General features: G+C 27.5%; 1 protein-coding gene across 1 annotated transcript in view; it reads left to right on the top strand.

The window, feature by feature from the left end:
• The window catches only part of LOC137628701 (uncharacterized), a 56,887-nt gene extending 39,688 nt beyond the window's left edge, over positions 1-17,199 (top strand). Inside the window, exon 11 of the mRNA XM_068359852.1 lies at positions 15,532-17,199. Coding sequence (XP_068215953.1) covers positions 15,532-15,665 — 134 coding nt within the window. The 3' untranslated portion in view covers positions 15,666-17,199. The remainder of the gene's footprint in view (positions 1-15,531) is intronic.
• The last annotated feature ends 301 nt before the right edge of the window (positions 17,200-17,500 follow it).

Genomic DNA, 17,500 nt, shown 5'->3' with positions numbered 1-17,500 from the left:
AGTCTATTGATTCTGATTAGTCTATTGATTCTGAGTAGTCTATTGATTCTGATTAGTCTCTTGATTATACTATTGAATATTTGAGACAAATTTGATTCTGATTAGTCTATTGATTCTGAGTAGTCTATTGATTCTGATTAGTCTCTTGATTATACTATTGAATATTTGAGACAAATTTGATTCTGATTAGTCTATTGATTCTGATTAGTCTATTGATTCTGATTAGTCTATTGATTCTGATTAGTCTCTTGATTATACTATTGAATATTTGAGACAAATTTGATTCTGATTAGTCTATTGATTCTGATTAGTCTCTTGATTATACTATTGAATATTTGAGACAAATTAGATTCTGATTAGTCTAATGATTCTGATTAGTCTATTGATTCTGATTAGTCTATTGATTCTGAGTAGTCTATTGATTCTGATTAGTCTCTTGATTATACTATTGAATATTTGAGACAAATTTGATTCTGATTAGTCTATTGATTCTGAGTAGTCTATTGATTCTGATTAGTCTATTGATTCTGATTAGTCTATTGATTCTGATTAGTCTATTGATTCTGATTAGTCTCTTGATTATACTATTGAATATTTGAGACAAATTTGATTCTGATTAGTCTATTGATTCTGATTAGTCTCTTGATTATACTATTGAATATTTGAGACAAATTAGATTCTGATTAGTCTATTGATTCTGAGTAGTCTATTGATTCTGATTAGTCTATTGATTCTGATTAGTCTATTGATTCTGATTAGTCTCTTGATTATACTATTGAATATTTGAGACAAATTTGATTCTGATTAGTCTATTGATTCTGAGTAGTCTATTGATTCTGATTAGTCTCTTGATTATACTATTGAATATTTGAGACAAATTTGATTCTGATTAGTCTATTGATTCTGATTAGTCTATTGATTCTGATTATTCTCTTGATTATACTATTGAATATTTGAGACAAATTTGATTCTGATTAGTCTATTGATTCTGATTAGTCTAATGATTCTGATTAGTCTCTTGATTATACTATTGAATATTTGAGACAAATTTGATTCTGATTAGTCTATTGATTCTGATTAGTCTATTGATTCTGATTATTCTCTTGATTATACTATTGAATATTTGAGACAAATTTGATTCTGATTAGTCTATTGATTCTGATTAGTCTAATGATTCTGATTATTCTCTTGATTATACTATTGAATATTTGAGACAAATTTGATTCTGATTAGTCTATTGATTCTGAGTAGTCTATTGATTCTGATTAGTCTCTTGATTATACTATTGAATATTTGAGACAAATTTGATTCTGATTAGTCTATTGATTCTGATTAGTCTATTGATTCTGATTATTCTCTTGATTATACTATTGAATATTTGAGACAAATTTGATTCTGATTAGTCTATTGATTCTGATTAGTCTAATGATTCTGATTAGTCTCTTGATTATACTATTGAATATTTGAGACAAATTAGATTCTGATTAGTCTAATGATTCTGATTAGTCTAATGATTCTGATTAGTCTCTTGATTATACTATTGAATATTTGAGACAAATTTGATTCTGATTAGTCTATTGATTCTGATTAGTCTATTGATTCTGATTATTCTCTTGATTATACTATTGAATATTTGAGACAAATTTGATTCTGATTAGTCTATTGATTCTGATTATTCTCTTGATTATACTATTGAATATTTGAGACAAATTTGATTCTGATTAGTCTATTGATTCTGATTAGTCTAATGATTCTGATTAGTCTCTTGATTATACTATTGAATATTTGAGACAAATTTGATTCTGATTAGTCTATTGATTCTGATTAGTCTCATGATTCTGATTAGTCTCTTGATTATACTATTGAATATTTGAGACAAATTTGATTCTGATTAGTCTATTGATTCTGATTAGTCTATTGATTCTGATTAGTCTCTTGATTATACTATTGAATATTTGAGACAAATTTGATTCTGATTAGTCTATTGATTCTGATTAGTCTCTTGATTATACTATTGAATATTTGAGACAAATTAGATTCTGGTTAGTCTAATGATTCTGATTAGTCTCTTGATTATACTATTGAATATTTGAGACAAATTTGATTCTGATTAGTCTATTGATTCTGATTAGTCTCATGATTCTGATTAGTCTCTTGATTATACTATTGAATATTTGAGACAAATTTGATTCTGATTAGTCTATTGATTCTGATTAGTCTCTTGATTATACTATTGAATATTTGAGACAAATTTGATTCTGATTAGTCTATTGATTCTGATTAGTCTCTTGATTATACTATTGAATATTTGAGACAAATTAGATTCTGGTTAGTCTAATGATTCTGATTAGTCTCTTGATTATACTATTGAATATTTGAGACAAATTTGATTCTGATTAGTCTATTGATTCTGATTAGTTTCTTGATTATACTATTGAATATTTGAGACAAATTTGATTCTGATTGGTCTATTGATTCTGATTAGTCTCATGATTCTGATTAGTCTCTTGATTATACTATTGAATATTTGAGACAAATTTGATTCTGATTAGTCTATTGATTCTGATTAGTCTATTGATTCTGATTAGTCTCTTGATTATACTATTGAATATTTGAGACAAATTTGTTTCTGATTAGTCTATTGATTCTGATTAGTCTATTGATTTTGATTAGTCTATTGATTCTGATTAGTCTCTTGATTATACTATTGAATATTTGAGACAAATTTGATTCTGATTAGTCTATTGATTCTGATTAGTCTCTTGATTATACTATTGAATATTTGAGACAAATTTGTTTCTGATTAGTCTATTGATTCTGATTAGTCTATTGATTTTGATTAGTCTATTGATTCTGATTAGTCTCTTGATTATACTATTGAATATTTGAGACAAATTTGATTCTGATTAGTCTATTGATTCTGATTAGTCTATTGATTCTGATTTGTCTATTGATTCTGATTAGTCTCTTGATTATACTATTGAATATTTGAGACAAATTTGATTCTGATTAGTCCAATGATTCTGAGTAGTCTATTGATTCTGATTAGTCTCATGATTCTGATTAGTCTCTTGATTATACTATTGAATATTTGAGACAAATTTGATTCTGATTAGTCTATTGATTCTGATTAGTCTATTGATTCTGATTAGTCTCTTGATTATACTATTGAATATTTGAGACAAATTAGATTCTGATTAGTCTATTGATTCTGATTAGTATTTTGATTATACTATTGAATATTTGAGACAAATTTGATTCTGATTAGTCTATTGATTCTGATTAGTCTCTTGATTATACTATTGAATATTTGATACAAATTTGATTCTGATTAGTCTATTGATTCTGATTAGTCTCTTGATCATACTATTGAATATTTGAGACAAATTAGATTCTGATTAGTCTATTGATTCTGATTAGTATTTTGATTATACTATTGAATATTTGAGACAAATTAGATTCTGATTAGTCTATTGATTCTGATTAGTCTATTGATTATACTATTGAATATTTGAGACAAATTTGATTCTGATTAGTCTATTGATTCTGATTAGTCTCTTGATTATACTATTGAATATTTGAGACAAATTAGATTCTGGTTAGTCTAATGATTCTGATTAGTCTCTTGATTAGTCTATTGATTCTGATTAGTCTATTGATTCTGATTAGTCTATTGATTCTGATTAGTCTCTTGATTATACTATTGAATATTTGAGACAAATTTGATTCTGATTAGTCTATTGATTCTGATTAGTCTATTGATTCTGATTAGTCTCTTGATTATACTATTGAATATTTGAGACAAATTTGATTCTGATTAGTCTATTGATTCTGATTAGTCTATTGATTCTGATTAGTCTCTTGATTATACTATTGAATATTTGAGACAAATTTGATTCTGATTAGTCTATTGATTCTGATTAGTTTCTTGATTATACTATTGAATATTTGAGACAAATTTGATTCTGATTGGTCTATTGATTCTGATTAGTCTCATGATTCTGATTAGTCTCTTGATTATACTATTGAATATTTGAGACAAATTTGATTCTGATTAGTCTATTGATTCTGATTAGTCTCTTGATTATACTATTGAATATTTGAGACAAATTAGATTCTGGTTAGTCTAATGATTCTGATTAGTCTCTTGATTATACTATTGAATATTTGAGACAAATTTGATTCTGATTAGTCTATTGATTCTGATTAGTTTCTTGAATATACTATTGAATATTTGAGACAAATTTGATTCTGATTGGTCTATTGATTCTGATTAGTCTCATGATTCTGATTAGTCTCTTGATTATACTATTGAATATTTGAGACAAATTTGATTCTGATTAGTCTATTGATTCTGATTAGTCTCTTGATTATACTATTGAATATTTGAGACAAATTTGATTCTGATTAGTCTATTGATTCTGATTAGTCTATTGATTCTGATTAGTCTATTGATTCTGATTAGTCTTTTGATTATACTATTGAATATTTGAGACAAATTTGATTCTGATTAGTCTATTGATTCTGATTAGTCTATTGATTCTGATTAGTCTATTGATTCTGATTAGTCTCTTGATTATACTATTGAATATTTGAGACAAATTTGATTCTGATTAGTCCAATGATTCTGAGTAGTCTATTGATTCTGATTAGTCTCATGATTCTGATTAGTCTCTTGATTATACTATTGAATATTTGAGACAAATTTGATTCTGATTAGTCTATTGATTCTGATTAGTCTATTGATTCTGATTAGTCTCTTGATTATACTATTGAATATTTGAGACAACTTAGATTCTGATTAGTCTATTGATTCTGATTAGTATTTTGATTATACTATTGAATATTTGAGACAAATTTGATTCTGATTAGTCTATTGATTCTGATTAGTCTCTTGATTATACTATTGAATATTTGATACAAATTTGATTCTGATTAGTCTATTGATTCTGATTAGTCTCTTGATCATACTATTGAATATTTGAGACAAATTAGATTCTGATTAGTCTATTGATTCTGATTAGTATTTTGATTATACTATTGAATATTTGAGACAAATTAGATTCTGATTAGTCTATTGATTCTGATTAGTCTATTGATTATACTATTGAATATTTGAGACAAATTTGATTCTGATTAGTCTATTGATTCTGATTAGTCTCGTGATTATACTATTGAATATTTGAGACAAATTAGATTATTATTATTATTATTATTACTTACCAAGCTACAACCCTAGTTGGAAAAGCAGTATGCTATAAGCCCAGGGGCTCCAACAGGGAAAATAGCTCAGTGCGGAAAGGAAAAAAGGAAAATAAAATATTCTAAGAAGAGTAACAACGATAAGTATCTCCTATATAAACTATAAAAACTTTAACAAAACAAGAGGAAGAGAAATAAGATAGGAGAGTGTGCTCAAGTGTACCCTCAAGCAAGAGAACTCTAACCCAAGACAGTGAAAGGCCATGGTACAGAGGCTATGGCACTACCCAAGACTAGAGAACAGTGGTTTGATTTTGGAGTGTCCTTCTCCTAGAAGAGCTGCTTACCATAGCTAAAGAGTCTCTTCTACCCTTACCAAGAGGAAAGTGGCACTGAACAATTACAGTGCAGTAACCCCTTGGGTGATGAAGAATTGTTTGGTAATCTGTGTTGTCAGGTGTATGAGGATAGAGGAGAATATGTAAAGAATATGCCAGACTATTCAGTGTGTATGTAGGCAAAGGGAAAATGAACCGTAACCAGAGAGGAGGATCCAATGTAGTACTGTCTGGCCAGTCAAAAGACCCCATAACTCTCTAGCGGTAGTATCTCAACGGGTGGCTGGTGCCCTGGCCAAAATATTGATTCTGATTAGTATTTTGATTATACTATTGAATATTTGAGACAAATTAGATTCTGATTAGTCTATTGATTCTGATTAGTATTTTGATTATACTATTGAATATTTGAGACAAATTAGATTCTGATTAGTCTATTGATTCTGATTAGTCTATTGATTCTGATTAGTCTCTTGATTATACTATTGAATATTTGAGACAAATTTGATTCTGATTAGTATTTTGATTATACTGTTGAATATTTGAGACAAATTAGATTCTGATTAGTCTATTGATTCTGATTAGTATTTTGATTATACTATTGAATATTTGAGACAAATTTGATTCTGATTAGTCTATTGATTCTGATTAGTCTCTTGATTATACTATTGAATATTTGAGACAAATTAGATTCTGATTAGTCTATTGATTCTGATTAGTATTTTGATTATACTATTGAATATTTGAGACAAATTTGATTCTGATTAGTCTATTGATTCTGAGTAGTCTATTGATTCTGATTAGTCTCTTGATTATACTATTGAATATTTGAGACAAATTAGATTCTGATTAGTCTATTAATTCTGATTAGTATTTTGATTATACTATTGAATATTTGAGACAAATTAGATTCTGGTTAGTCTATTGATTCTGATTAGTATTTTGATTATACTATTGAATATTTGAGACAAATTAGATTCTGATTAGTCTATTGATTCTGATTAGTATTTTGATTATTCTATTGAATATATGAGACAAATTTGATTCTGATTAGTCTATTGATTCTGATTAGTCTATTGATTCTGATTAGTCTCTTGATTATACTATTGCATATTTGAGACAAATTAGATTCTGATTAGTCTATTGATTCTGATTAGTATTTTGATTATACTATTGAATATTTGAGACAAATTGGATTTTGGTTAGTCTATTGATTCTGATTAGTATTTTGATTATACTATTGAATATTTGAGACAAATTAGATTCTGATTAGTCTATTGATTCTGATTAGTATTTTGATTATACTATTGAATATTTGAGACAAATTTGATTCTGATTAGTCTATTGATTCTGATTAGTCTATTGATTCTGATTAGTCTCTTGATTATACTATTGAATATTTGAGACAAATTTGATTCTGATTAGTCTATTGATTCTGATTAGTCTATTGATTCTGATTAGTCTCTTGATTATACTATTGAATATTTGAGACAAATTTGATTCTGATTAGTCTATTGATTCTGATTAGTCTCTTGATTATACTATTGAATATTTGAGACAAATTTGATTCTGATTAGTATTTTGATTATACTATTGAATATTTGAGACAAATTTGATTCTGATTAGTCTATTGATTCTGATTAGTCTCTTGATTATACTATTGAATATTTGAGACAAATTTGATTCTGATTAGTATTTTGATTATACTATTGAATATTTGAGACAAATTAGATTCTGATTAGTCTATTGATTCTGATTAGTATTTTGATTATACTATTGAATATTTGAGACAAGTTTGATTCTGATTAGTCTATTGATTCTGATTAGTCTATTGATTCTGATTAGTCTCTTGATTATACTATTGAATATTTGAGACAAATTAGATTCTGATTAGTCTATTGATTCTGATTAGTATTTTGATTATACTATTGAATATTTGAGACAAATTAGATTCTGATTAGTGTATTGATTCTGATTAGTATTTTGATTATACTATTGAATATTTGAGACTAATTTGATTCTGATTAGTCTATTGATTCTGATTAGTCTATTGATTCTGATTAGTCTCTTGATTATACTATTGAATATTTGAGACAAATTTGATTCTGATTAGTCTATTGATTCTGATTAGTCTATTGATTCTGATTATTCTCTTGATTATACTATTGAATATTTGAGACAAATTTGATTCTGAGTAGTCTATTGATTCTGATTAGTCTCATGATTCTGATTAGTCTCTTGATTATACTATTGAATATTTGAGACAAATTTGATTCTGATTAGTCTATTGATTCTGATTAGTCTAATGATTCTGATTAGTCTTTTGATAATACTATTGAATATTTGAGACAAATTTGATTCTAATTAGTCTATTGATTCTGATTAGTCTAATGATTCTGATTAGTCTCTTGATTATAATATTGAATATTTGAGTCAAATTAGATTCTGATTAGTCTAATGATTCTGATTAGTCTGTTGATTCTGATTAGTCTATTGATTCTGATTAGTTTCTTGATTATTCTATTGAATATTTGAGACAAATTTGATTCTGATTGGTCTATTGATTCTGATTAGTCTATTGATTCGGATTAGTCTCTTGATTCTGATTAGTCTATTGATTCTGATTAGTCTCTTGATTATACTATTGAATATTTGAGACAAAATAGATTCTGATTAGTCTATTGATTCTGAGTAGCCTATTGATTCCGATTAGTTTATTGATTCTGATTAGTCTATTGATTCTGATTAGTCGCTTGATTATACTATTGAATATTTGAGACAAATTTGATTCCGATTAGTCTATTGATTCTGATTAGTCTATTGATTCTGATTAGTCTCTGGATTATACTATTGAATATTTGAGACAAATTTGATTTTGATTAGTCTATTGATTCTGATTAGTCTATTGATTCTGATTAGTCTCTTGATAATACTATTGAATATTTGAGACAAATTTGATTCTGAGTAGTCTATTGATTCTGATTAGTCTCATGATTCTGATTAGTCTCTTGATTATACTATTGAATATTTGAGACAAATTTGATTCTGATTAGTCTAGTGATTCTGATTGGTCTATTGATTCTGATTAGTCTATTGATTCTGATTAGTCTATTGATTCTGATTAGTCTCTTGATTATACTATTGAATATTTGAGACAAAATAGATTCTGATTAGTCTATTGATTCTGAGTAGCCTATTGATTCCGATTAGTTTATTGATTCTGATTAGTCTATTGATTCTGATTAGTCGCTTGATTATACTATTGAATATTTGAGACAAATTTGATTCTGATTAGTCTATTGATTCTGATTAGTCTATTGATTCTGATTAGTCTCTGGATTATACTATTGAATATTTGAGACAAATTTGATTTTGATTAGTCTATTGATTCTGATTAGTCTATTGATTCTGATTAGTCTCTTGATAATACTATTGAATATTTGAGACAAATTTGATTCTGAGTAGTCTATTGATTCTGATTGGTCTATTGATTCTGATTAGTCTATTGATTCTGATTAGTCTAATGATTCTGATTAGTCTATTGATTCTGATTAGTTTCTTGATAATAATATTGAATATTTGAGTCAAATTAGATTCTGATTAGTCTAATGATTCTGATTAGTCTGTTGATTCTGATTAGTCTATTGATTCTGATTAGTTTCTTGATTATTCTATTGAATATTTGAGACAAATTTGATTCTGATTGGTCTATTGATTCTGATTAGTCTATTGATTCTGATTAGTTTCTTGATAATAATATTGAATATTTGAGTCAAATTAGATTCTGATTAGTCTAATGATTCTGATTAGTCTGTTGATTCTGATTAGTCTATTGATTCTGATTAGTTTCTTGATTATTCTATTGAATATTTGAGACAAATTTGATTCTGATTGGTCTATTGATTCTGATTAGTCTGTTGATTCTGATTAGTCTATTGATTCTGATTAGTTTCTTGATTATACTATTGAATATTTGAGACAAATTAGATTCTGATTAGTCTATTGATTCTGATTAGTATTTTGATTATACTATTGAATATTTGAGACAAATTTGATTCTGATTAGTCTATTGATTCTGATTAGTATTTTTATTATACTATTGAATATTTGAGACAAATTTGATTCTGATTAGTCTATTGATTCTGAGTAGTCTATTGATTCTGATTAGTCTCTTGATTATACTATTGAATATTTGAGACAAATTAGATTCTGATTAGTCTATTGATTCTGATTAGTCTATTGATTCTGATTAGTCTCTGGATTATACTATTGAATATTTGAGACAAATTTGATTCTGATTAGTCTATTGATTCTGATTGGTCTATTGATTCTGATTAGTCAATTGATTCTGATTAGTCTATTGATTCTGATTAGTCGCTTGATTATACTATTGAATATTTGAGACAAATTTGATTCTGATTAGTCTATTGATTCTGATTGGTGTATTGATTCTGATTAGTCTAATGATTCTGAGTAGTCTATTGATTCTGAGTAGTCTATTGATTCTGATTAGTCTCTTGATTATACTATTGGATATTTGAGAAAAATTTGATTCTGAGTAGTCTATTGATTCTGATTGGTCTATTGATTCTGATTAGTCTATTGATTCTGAGTAGTCTATTGATTCTGATTAGTCTAATGATTATACTATTGAATATTTGAGAAAAATTTGATTCTGATTGGTCTATTGATTCTGATTAGTCTATTGATTCTGATTAGTCTCTTGATTATACTATTGAATATTTGAGACAAATTTGATGCTGATTAGTCTATTGATTCCGATTAGTCTAATGATTCTGATTAGTCTATTGATTCTGATTAGTCTATTGATTCTGATTAGTCTCTTGATTATACTATTGAATATTTGAGACAAATTTGATTCTGATTAGTTTATTGATTCTGATTAGTCTATTGATTCTGATTAGTCTATTGATTCTGATTAGTCTCTTGATTATACTATTGAACATTTGAGACAAATTAGATTCTGATTAGTCTATTGATTCTGATTAGTATTTTGATTATACTATTGAATATTTGAGACAAATTTGATTCTGATTAGTCTATTGATTCTGATTAGTATTTTTATTATACTATTGAATATTTGAGACAAATTTGATTCTGATTAGTCTATTGATTCTGAGTAGTCTATTGATTCTGATTAGTCTCTTGATTATACTATTGAATATTTGAGACAAATTAGATTCTGATTAGTCTATTGGTTCTGATTAGTATTTTAATTATACTATTGAATATTTGAGACAAATTAGATTCTGATTAGTCTATTGATTCTGATTAGTATTTTGATTATACTATTGAATATTTGAGACAAATTTGATTCTGGTTAGTCTAATGATTCTGATTAGTATTTTGATTATACTTTTGAATATTTGAGACAAATTTGATTCTGATTAGTCTATTGATTCTGATTAGTCTATTGATTCTGATTAGTCTCTTGATTATACTATTGAATATTTGAGACAAATTTGATTCTGATTAGTCTATTGATTCTGATTAGTCTCTTGATTCTACTATTGAATATTTTAGACAAATTAGATTCTGATTAGTCTATTGATTCTGATTAGTCTCTTGATTATACTATTGAATATTTGAGACAAATTTGATTCTGATTAGTCTATTGATTCTGATTAGTCTCTTGATTATACTATTGAATATTTGAGACAAATTTGATTCTGATTAGTATTTTGATTATACTATTGAATATTTGAGACAAATTAGATTCTGATTAGTCTATTGATTCTGATTAGTATTTTGATTATACTATTGAATATTTGAGACAAATTTGATTCTGATTAGTCTATTGATTCTGATTAGTCTCTTGATTATACTATTGAATATTTGAGACAAATTAGATTCTGATTAGTCTATTGATTCTGATTAGTATTTTGATTATACTATTGAATATTTGAGACAAATTTGATTCTGATTAGTCTATTGATTCTGAGTAGTCTATTGATTTTGATTAGTCTCTTGATTATACTATTGAATATTTGAGACAAATTAGATTCTGATTAGTCTATTGATTCTGATTAGTATTTTGATTATACTATTGAATATTTGAGACAAATTAGATTCTGGTTAGTCTATTGATTCTGATTAGTATTTTGATTATACTATTGAATATTTGAGACAAATTAGATTCTGATTAGTCTATTGATTCTGATTAGTATTTTGATTATACTATTGAATATTTGAGACAAATTTGATTCTGATTAGTCTATTGATTCTGATTAGTCTATTGATTCTGATTAGTCTCTTGATTATACTATTGAATATTTGAGACAAATTAGATTCTGATTAGTCTATTGATTCTGATTAGTATTTTGATTATACTATTGAATATTTGAGACAAATTAGATTCTGGTTAGTCTATTGATTCTGATTAGTATTTTGATTATACTATTGAATATTTGAGACAAATTAGATTCTGATTAGTCTATTGATTCTGATTAGTATTTTGATTATACTATTGAATATTTGAGACAAATTTGATTCTGATTAGTCTATTGATTCTGATTAGTCTCTTGATTATACTATTGAATATTTGAGACAAATTTGATTCTGATTAGTCTATTGATTCTGATTAGTCTCTTGATTATACTATTGAATATTTGAGACAAATTTGATTCTGATTAGTCTATTGATTCTGATTAGTATTTTGATTATACTATTGAATATTTGAGACAAATTAGATTCTGATTAGTCTATTGATTCTGATTAGTATTTTGATTATACTATTGAATATTTGAGACAAATTTGATTCTGATTAGTCTATTGATTCTGATTAGTCTATTGATTCTGATTAGTCTCTTGATTATACTATTGAATATTTGAGACAAATTAGATTCTGATTAGTCTATTGATTCTGATTAGTATTTTGATTATACTATTGAATATTTGAGACAAATTAGATTCTGATTAGTCTATTGATTCTGATTAGTATTTTGATTATACTATTGAATATTTGAGACAAATTTGATTCTGATTAGTCTATTGATTCTGATTAGTCTATTGATTCTGATTAGCCTCTTGATTATACTATTGAATATTTGAGACAAATTTGATTCTGATTAGTCTATTGATTCTGATTAGTCTATTGATTCTGATTAGTCTCTTGATTATACTATTGAATATTTGAGACAAATTTGATTCTGAGTAGTCTATTGATTCTGATTAGTCTCATGATTCTGATTAGTCTCTTGATTATACTATTGAATATTTGAGACAAATTTGATTCTGATTAGTCTATTGATTCTGATTATTCTCTTGATTATACTATTGAATATTTGAGACAAATTTGATTCTGATTAGTCTATTGATTCTGATTAGTCTAATGATTCTGATTAGTCTCTTGATTATGATATTGAATATTTGAGTCAAATTAGATTCTGATTAGTCTAATGATTCTGATTAGTCTGTTGATTCTGATTAGTCTATTGATTCTGATTAGTCTGTTGATTCTGATTAGTCTGTTGATTCTGATTAGTCTATTGATTCGGATTAGTCTCTTGATTATAATATTGAATATTTGAGTCAAATTAGATTCTGATTAGTCTAATGATTCTGATTAGTCTGTTGATTCTGATTAGTCTATTGATTCTGATTAGTCTCTTGATTATACTATTGAATATTTGAGACAAATTAGATTCTGATTAGTCTATTGATTTTGATTGGTCTATTGATTCTGATTAGTCAATTGATTCTGATTAGTCTATTGATTCTGATTAGTCGCTTGATTATACTATTGAATATTTGAGACAAATTTGATTCTGATTAGTCTATTGATTCTGATTGGTCTATTGATTCTGATTAGTCAATTGATTCTGATTAGTCTATTGATTCTGATTAGTCGCTTGATTATACTATTGAATATTTGAGACAAATTTGATTCTGATTAGTCTATTGATTCTGATTGGTCTATTGATTCTGATTAGTCTATTGATTCTGAGTAGTCTATTGATTCTGATTAGTCTAATGATTCTGATTAGTCTCTTGATTATACTATTGAATATTTGAGACAAATTTGATTCTGATTGGTCTATTGATTCTGATTAGTCTATTGATTCTGATTAGTCTCTTGATTATACTATTGAATATTTGAGACAAATTTGATTCTGATTAATCTATTGATTCTGATTGGTCTATTGATTCTGATTAGTCAATTGATTCTGATTAGTCTATTGATTCTGATTAGTCGCTTGATTATACTATTGAATATTTGAGACAAATTTGATTCTGATTAGTCTATTGATTCTGATTGGTCTATTGATTCTGATTAGTCTATTGATTCTGAGTAGTCTATTGATTCTGATTAGTCTAATGATTCTGATTAGTCTCTTGATTATACTATTGAATATTTGAGACAAATTTGATTCTGATTGGTCTATTGATTCTGATTAGTCTATTGATTCTGATTAGTCTCTTGATTATACTATTGAATATTTGAGACAAATTTGATTCTGATTGGTCTATTGATTCTGATTAGTCTATTGATTCTGATTAGTCTCTTGATTATACTATTGAATATTTGAGACAAATTAGATTCTGATTAGTCTATTGATTTTGATTAGTATTTTGATTATACTATTGAATATTTTTGACAAATTTGATTCTGATTAGTCTATTGATTCTGATTAGTCTATTGATTCTGATTAGTCGCTTGATTATACTATTGAATATTTGAGACAAATTTGATTCTGATTAGTCTGTTGATTCTGATTAGTCTATTGATTCTGATTAGTTTCTTGATTTTACTATTGAATATTTGAGACAAATTTGATTCTGATTGGTCTATTGATTCTGATTAGTCTATTGATTCTGATTAGTCTCTTGATTATACTATTGAATATTTGAGACAAATTTGATTCTGATTAGTCTATTGATTCTGATTGGTCTATTGATTCTGATTAGTCAATTGATTCTGATTAGTCTATTGATTCTGATTAGTCGCTTGATTATACTATTGAATATTTGAGACAAATTTGATTCTGATTAGTCTATTGATTCTGATTGGTCTATTGATTCTGATTAGTCTAATGATTCTGAGTAGTCTATTGATTCTGAGTAGTCTATTGATTCTGATTAGTCTCTTGATTATACTATTGGATATTTGAGACAAATTTGATTCTGAGTAGTCTATTGATTCCGATTAGTTCATTGATTCTGATTAGTCTATTGATTCTGAGTAGTCTATTGATTCTGATTAGTCTAATGATTCTGATTAGTCTCTTGATTATACTATTGAATATTTGAGACAAATTTGATTCTGATTGGTCTATTGATTCTGATTAGTCTATTGATTCTGATTAGTCTCTTGATTATACTATTGAATATTTGAGACAAATTTGATGCTGATTAGTCTATTGATTCCGATTAGTCTAATGATTCTGATTAGTCTATTGATTCTGATTATTCTTTTGATTCTGATTAGTCTCTTGATTATACTATTGAATATTTGAGACAAATTTGATTCTGATTAGTCTATTGATTCTGATTGGTCTATTGATTCTGATTAGTCTATTGATTCTGTTTGGTCTATTGATTCTGATTAGTCTATTGATTCTGATTGGTCTATTGATTTTGATTAGTCTAATGATTCTGAGTAGTCTATTGATTCTAAGTAGTCTATTGATTCTGATTAGTCCAATGATTCTGATTAGTCTCTTGATTATACTACTGAACATTTGAGACAAATTTGATTCTGATTAGGCTATTGATAAAACTACTGTACAGCAGCCATCAGAAACAATATTTGTCCCACCTGACTTCAGAAATGATATTAATTTTCTTTGTGGTTGGTTGTCATTGAGGATGTGAATTCAAAAGTAATCATATTATTCATTTTTTTTTGTCTCTTCATTGAATGGTAATTCAAAGCAACAATCAGAAACAATATTTGTCCCACTGGCAGCTGATAGCTATTGATGACAGATCTCAAAAGTATTCGTTTTATTGATGTCCCTTATTTTTGCAGCTGATGATAGCTGGTGGAACGTCCTGACTGGGAAAAACACTGGTGGGTATAAGAAAGAGTCGTCAGCAACCACCAATTCCTTGAGCCTCGTCTTGGCAGTTTTAGCTGCCATTATTGTGGCTGTGTATCAGTAATATGTAAAGAAGAGAATGCCAATAAGAAAGCTGACAGCAGAAGTCACTTGTCTATCCATGAATTATAAGAATTATTTTCTATTTGTGTATCAACAGGCCAAGCAAAGGGGTTGTCTTGTCAGTAAATTAACACTGCAAGGTATTACCTGTGTGCAAGTTCAGGAAGAGAGCAATTAATAGATTATTAAATTAACAGGGAAAGCTGCTTCTTATTCAGTATATTAACACAAGAAGTGATTGTAATTTATTGGTAGCTTACAGTAAATATTCAGAGTGGATATAATTGAATCTTGCTCCTGATTGCCCGATTCATTTGATTTGTAACCTCTGATTGGCTGATACATTTAAATTGTAGCCTCTGATTGGCTGATACATTTGAATTGTAACCTTTGATTGGTTCACTCATTTAAATTGTAAACTCTGATTGGCTGATACATTTAAATTGTAATCCCTGATTGGCTGACTCATTTGAATTGTAACCTCTGATTGGCTGATACATTTGAATTGTAACCTCTGAGTGGTGATTGCTATAGTGACTATAAATCTGTCAGACAGTACTTGAATGGAAGTGGAGAGTGAACAGCAGAATCTGATTTCAGTTAATAAATTGAGATAAATTACGGACAATTAAAAGATTTACACGAGAAAAATGATTTCCTATAAAAAAACATGTCAAGAAATGACTGCTGAAATAAAATAACTATAAGATCTGACTGCCAAAGACAATAATGGCGCTTTCCCGACATATATTTGGCAAGTTGTGTTCCTGCAAAATATGGAAATTTCCTGCCCTTCCAGATTTAATCTCGTGCTATTTGTTTTTATTATTTATTTACTTTTTGGTTGTGAAAGTGAAAGTAATTAGAAGACTAGACATTCATTGTTTTTCTTTTATACAATTTAAGCAAGAATTGCTGCACTGTTGTAAAGATCATGTTATTTTTTATTATATTTATATAACCTTTTCCGTCCATTATTGGTCCAAAGTAGGAGAGATCATGCATGAAATGATTTTCAATTAGCATTTAATTTTATAATATAGAATTTTCACTTCTACAGGGTGTTCAAAAAAGTCTCTCCGACTTTTGCATGGTGACAACACTAAGAGTAATTGGCCTCGGATGCTTGCTCTCCGTGGAGAGACTTTTTAAATACCCTGTATTATGTTATAAACGTTCTCTTGTATTTAATCTACAGGTTTTTAATTATTTACTATTTTTATAAATATCAGAAAGATGTATTTATTATTTATCCTGTACAAGATACCTGTAATTCTCTTTATGTACAGTAGATCTGTGTAAAATGACATTCTTTTCAGACACTAGATTTTATCCTAGTTTCAAATAGAATTGTGTAAGATATCAAATCGATGTATTTATGAATTCGTTCTTATGTAGATTTGTATATACATAAAAGGGAAAAAGAATATATTTGATGTAACTGTAAGTTTAAACGAGAGACATACGTATGTATAGAGAATCTTGATTATCACTGTTATCTTCAGGACATCTTAATCTTCTGTTTACAATTAATAAAGTGTCTCTCGTTTTTTGGATTTTATTGTTTATTGTAATGTATTTGACGTTACAGTTACCAGGGACAGTAACCTTTATGAAAGCTCAAGAATATACATTTGGAGATAAGGTTCTGTTTCCAAAAGTGGCCTGTTCTAGTCCAGGGACATCTAGCACCCTCTGCAGTGGAATGGATCTGCCTAAAAACCTCTGGCAGGTGTTCCACTGCCGTGGAATGGATCTGCCTAAAACCTCTGGCAGGTGTTCCACTGCCGTGGAATGGATCTGCCTAAAACCTCTGGCAGTTGTTCCACTGCCGTG

This window comes from Palaemon carinicauda, chromosome 36 (genome assembly GCF_036898095.1).
Source record: "Palaemon carinicauda isolate YSFRI2023 chromosome 36, ASM3689809v2, whole genome shotgun sequence".
Taxonomy (NCBI): Eukaryota; Metazoa; Arthropoda; class Malacostraca; order Decapoda; family Palaemonidae; genus Palaemon; species Palaemon carinicauda.
This window is presented reverse-complemented; position numbering and strand designations above follow the sequence as displayed.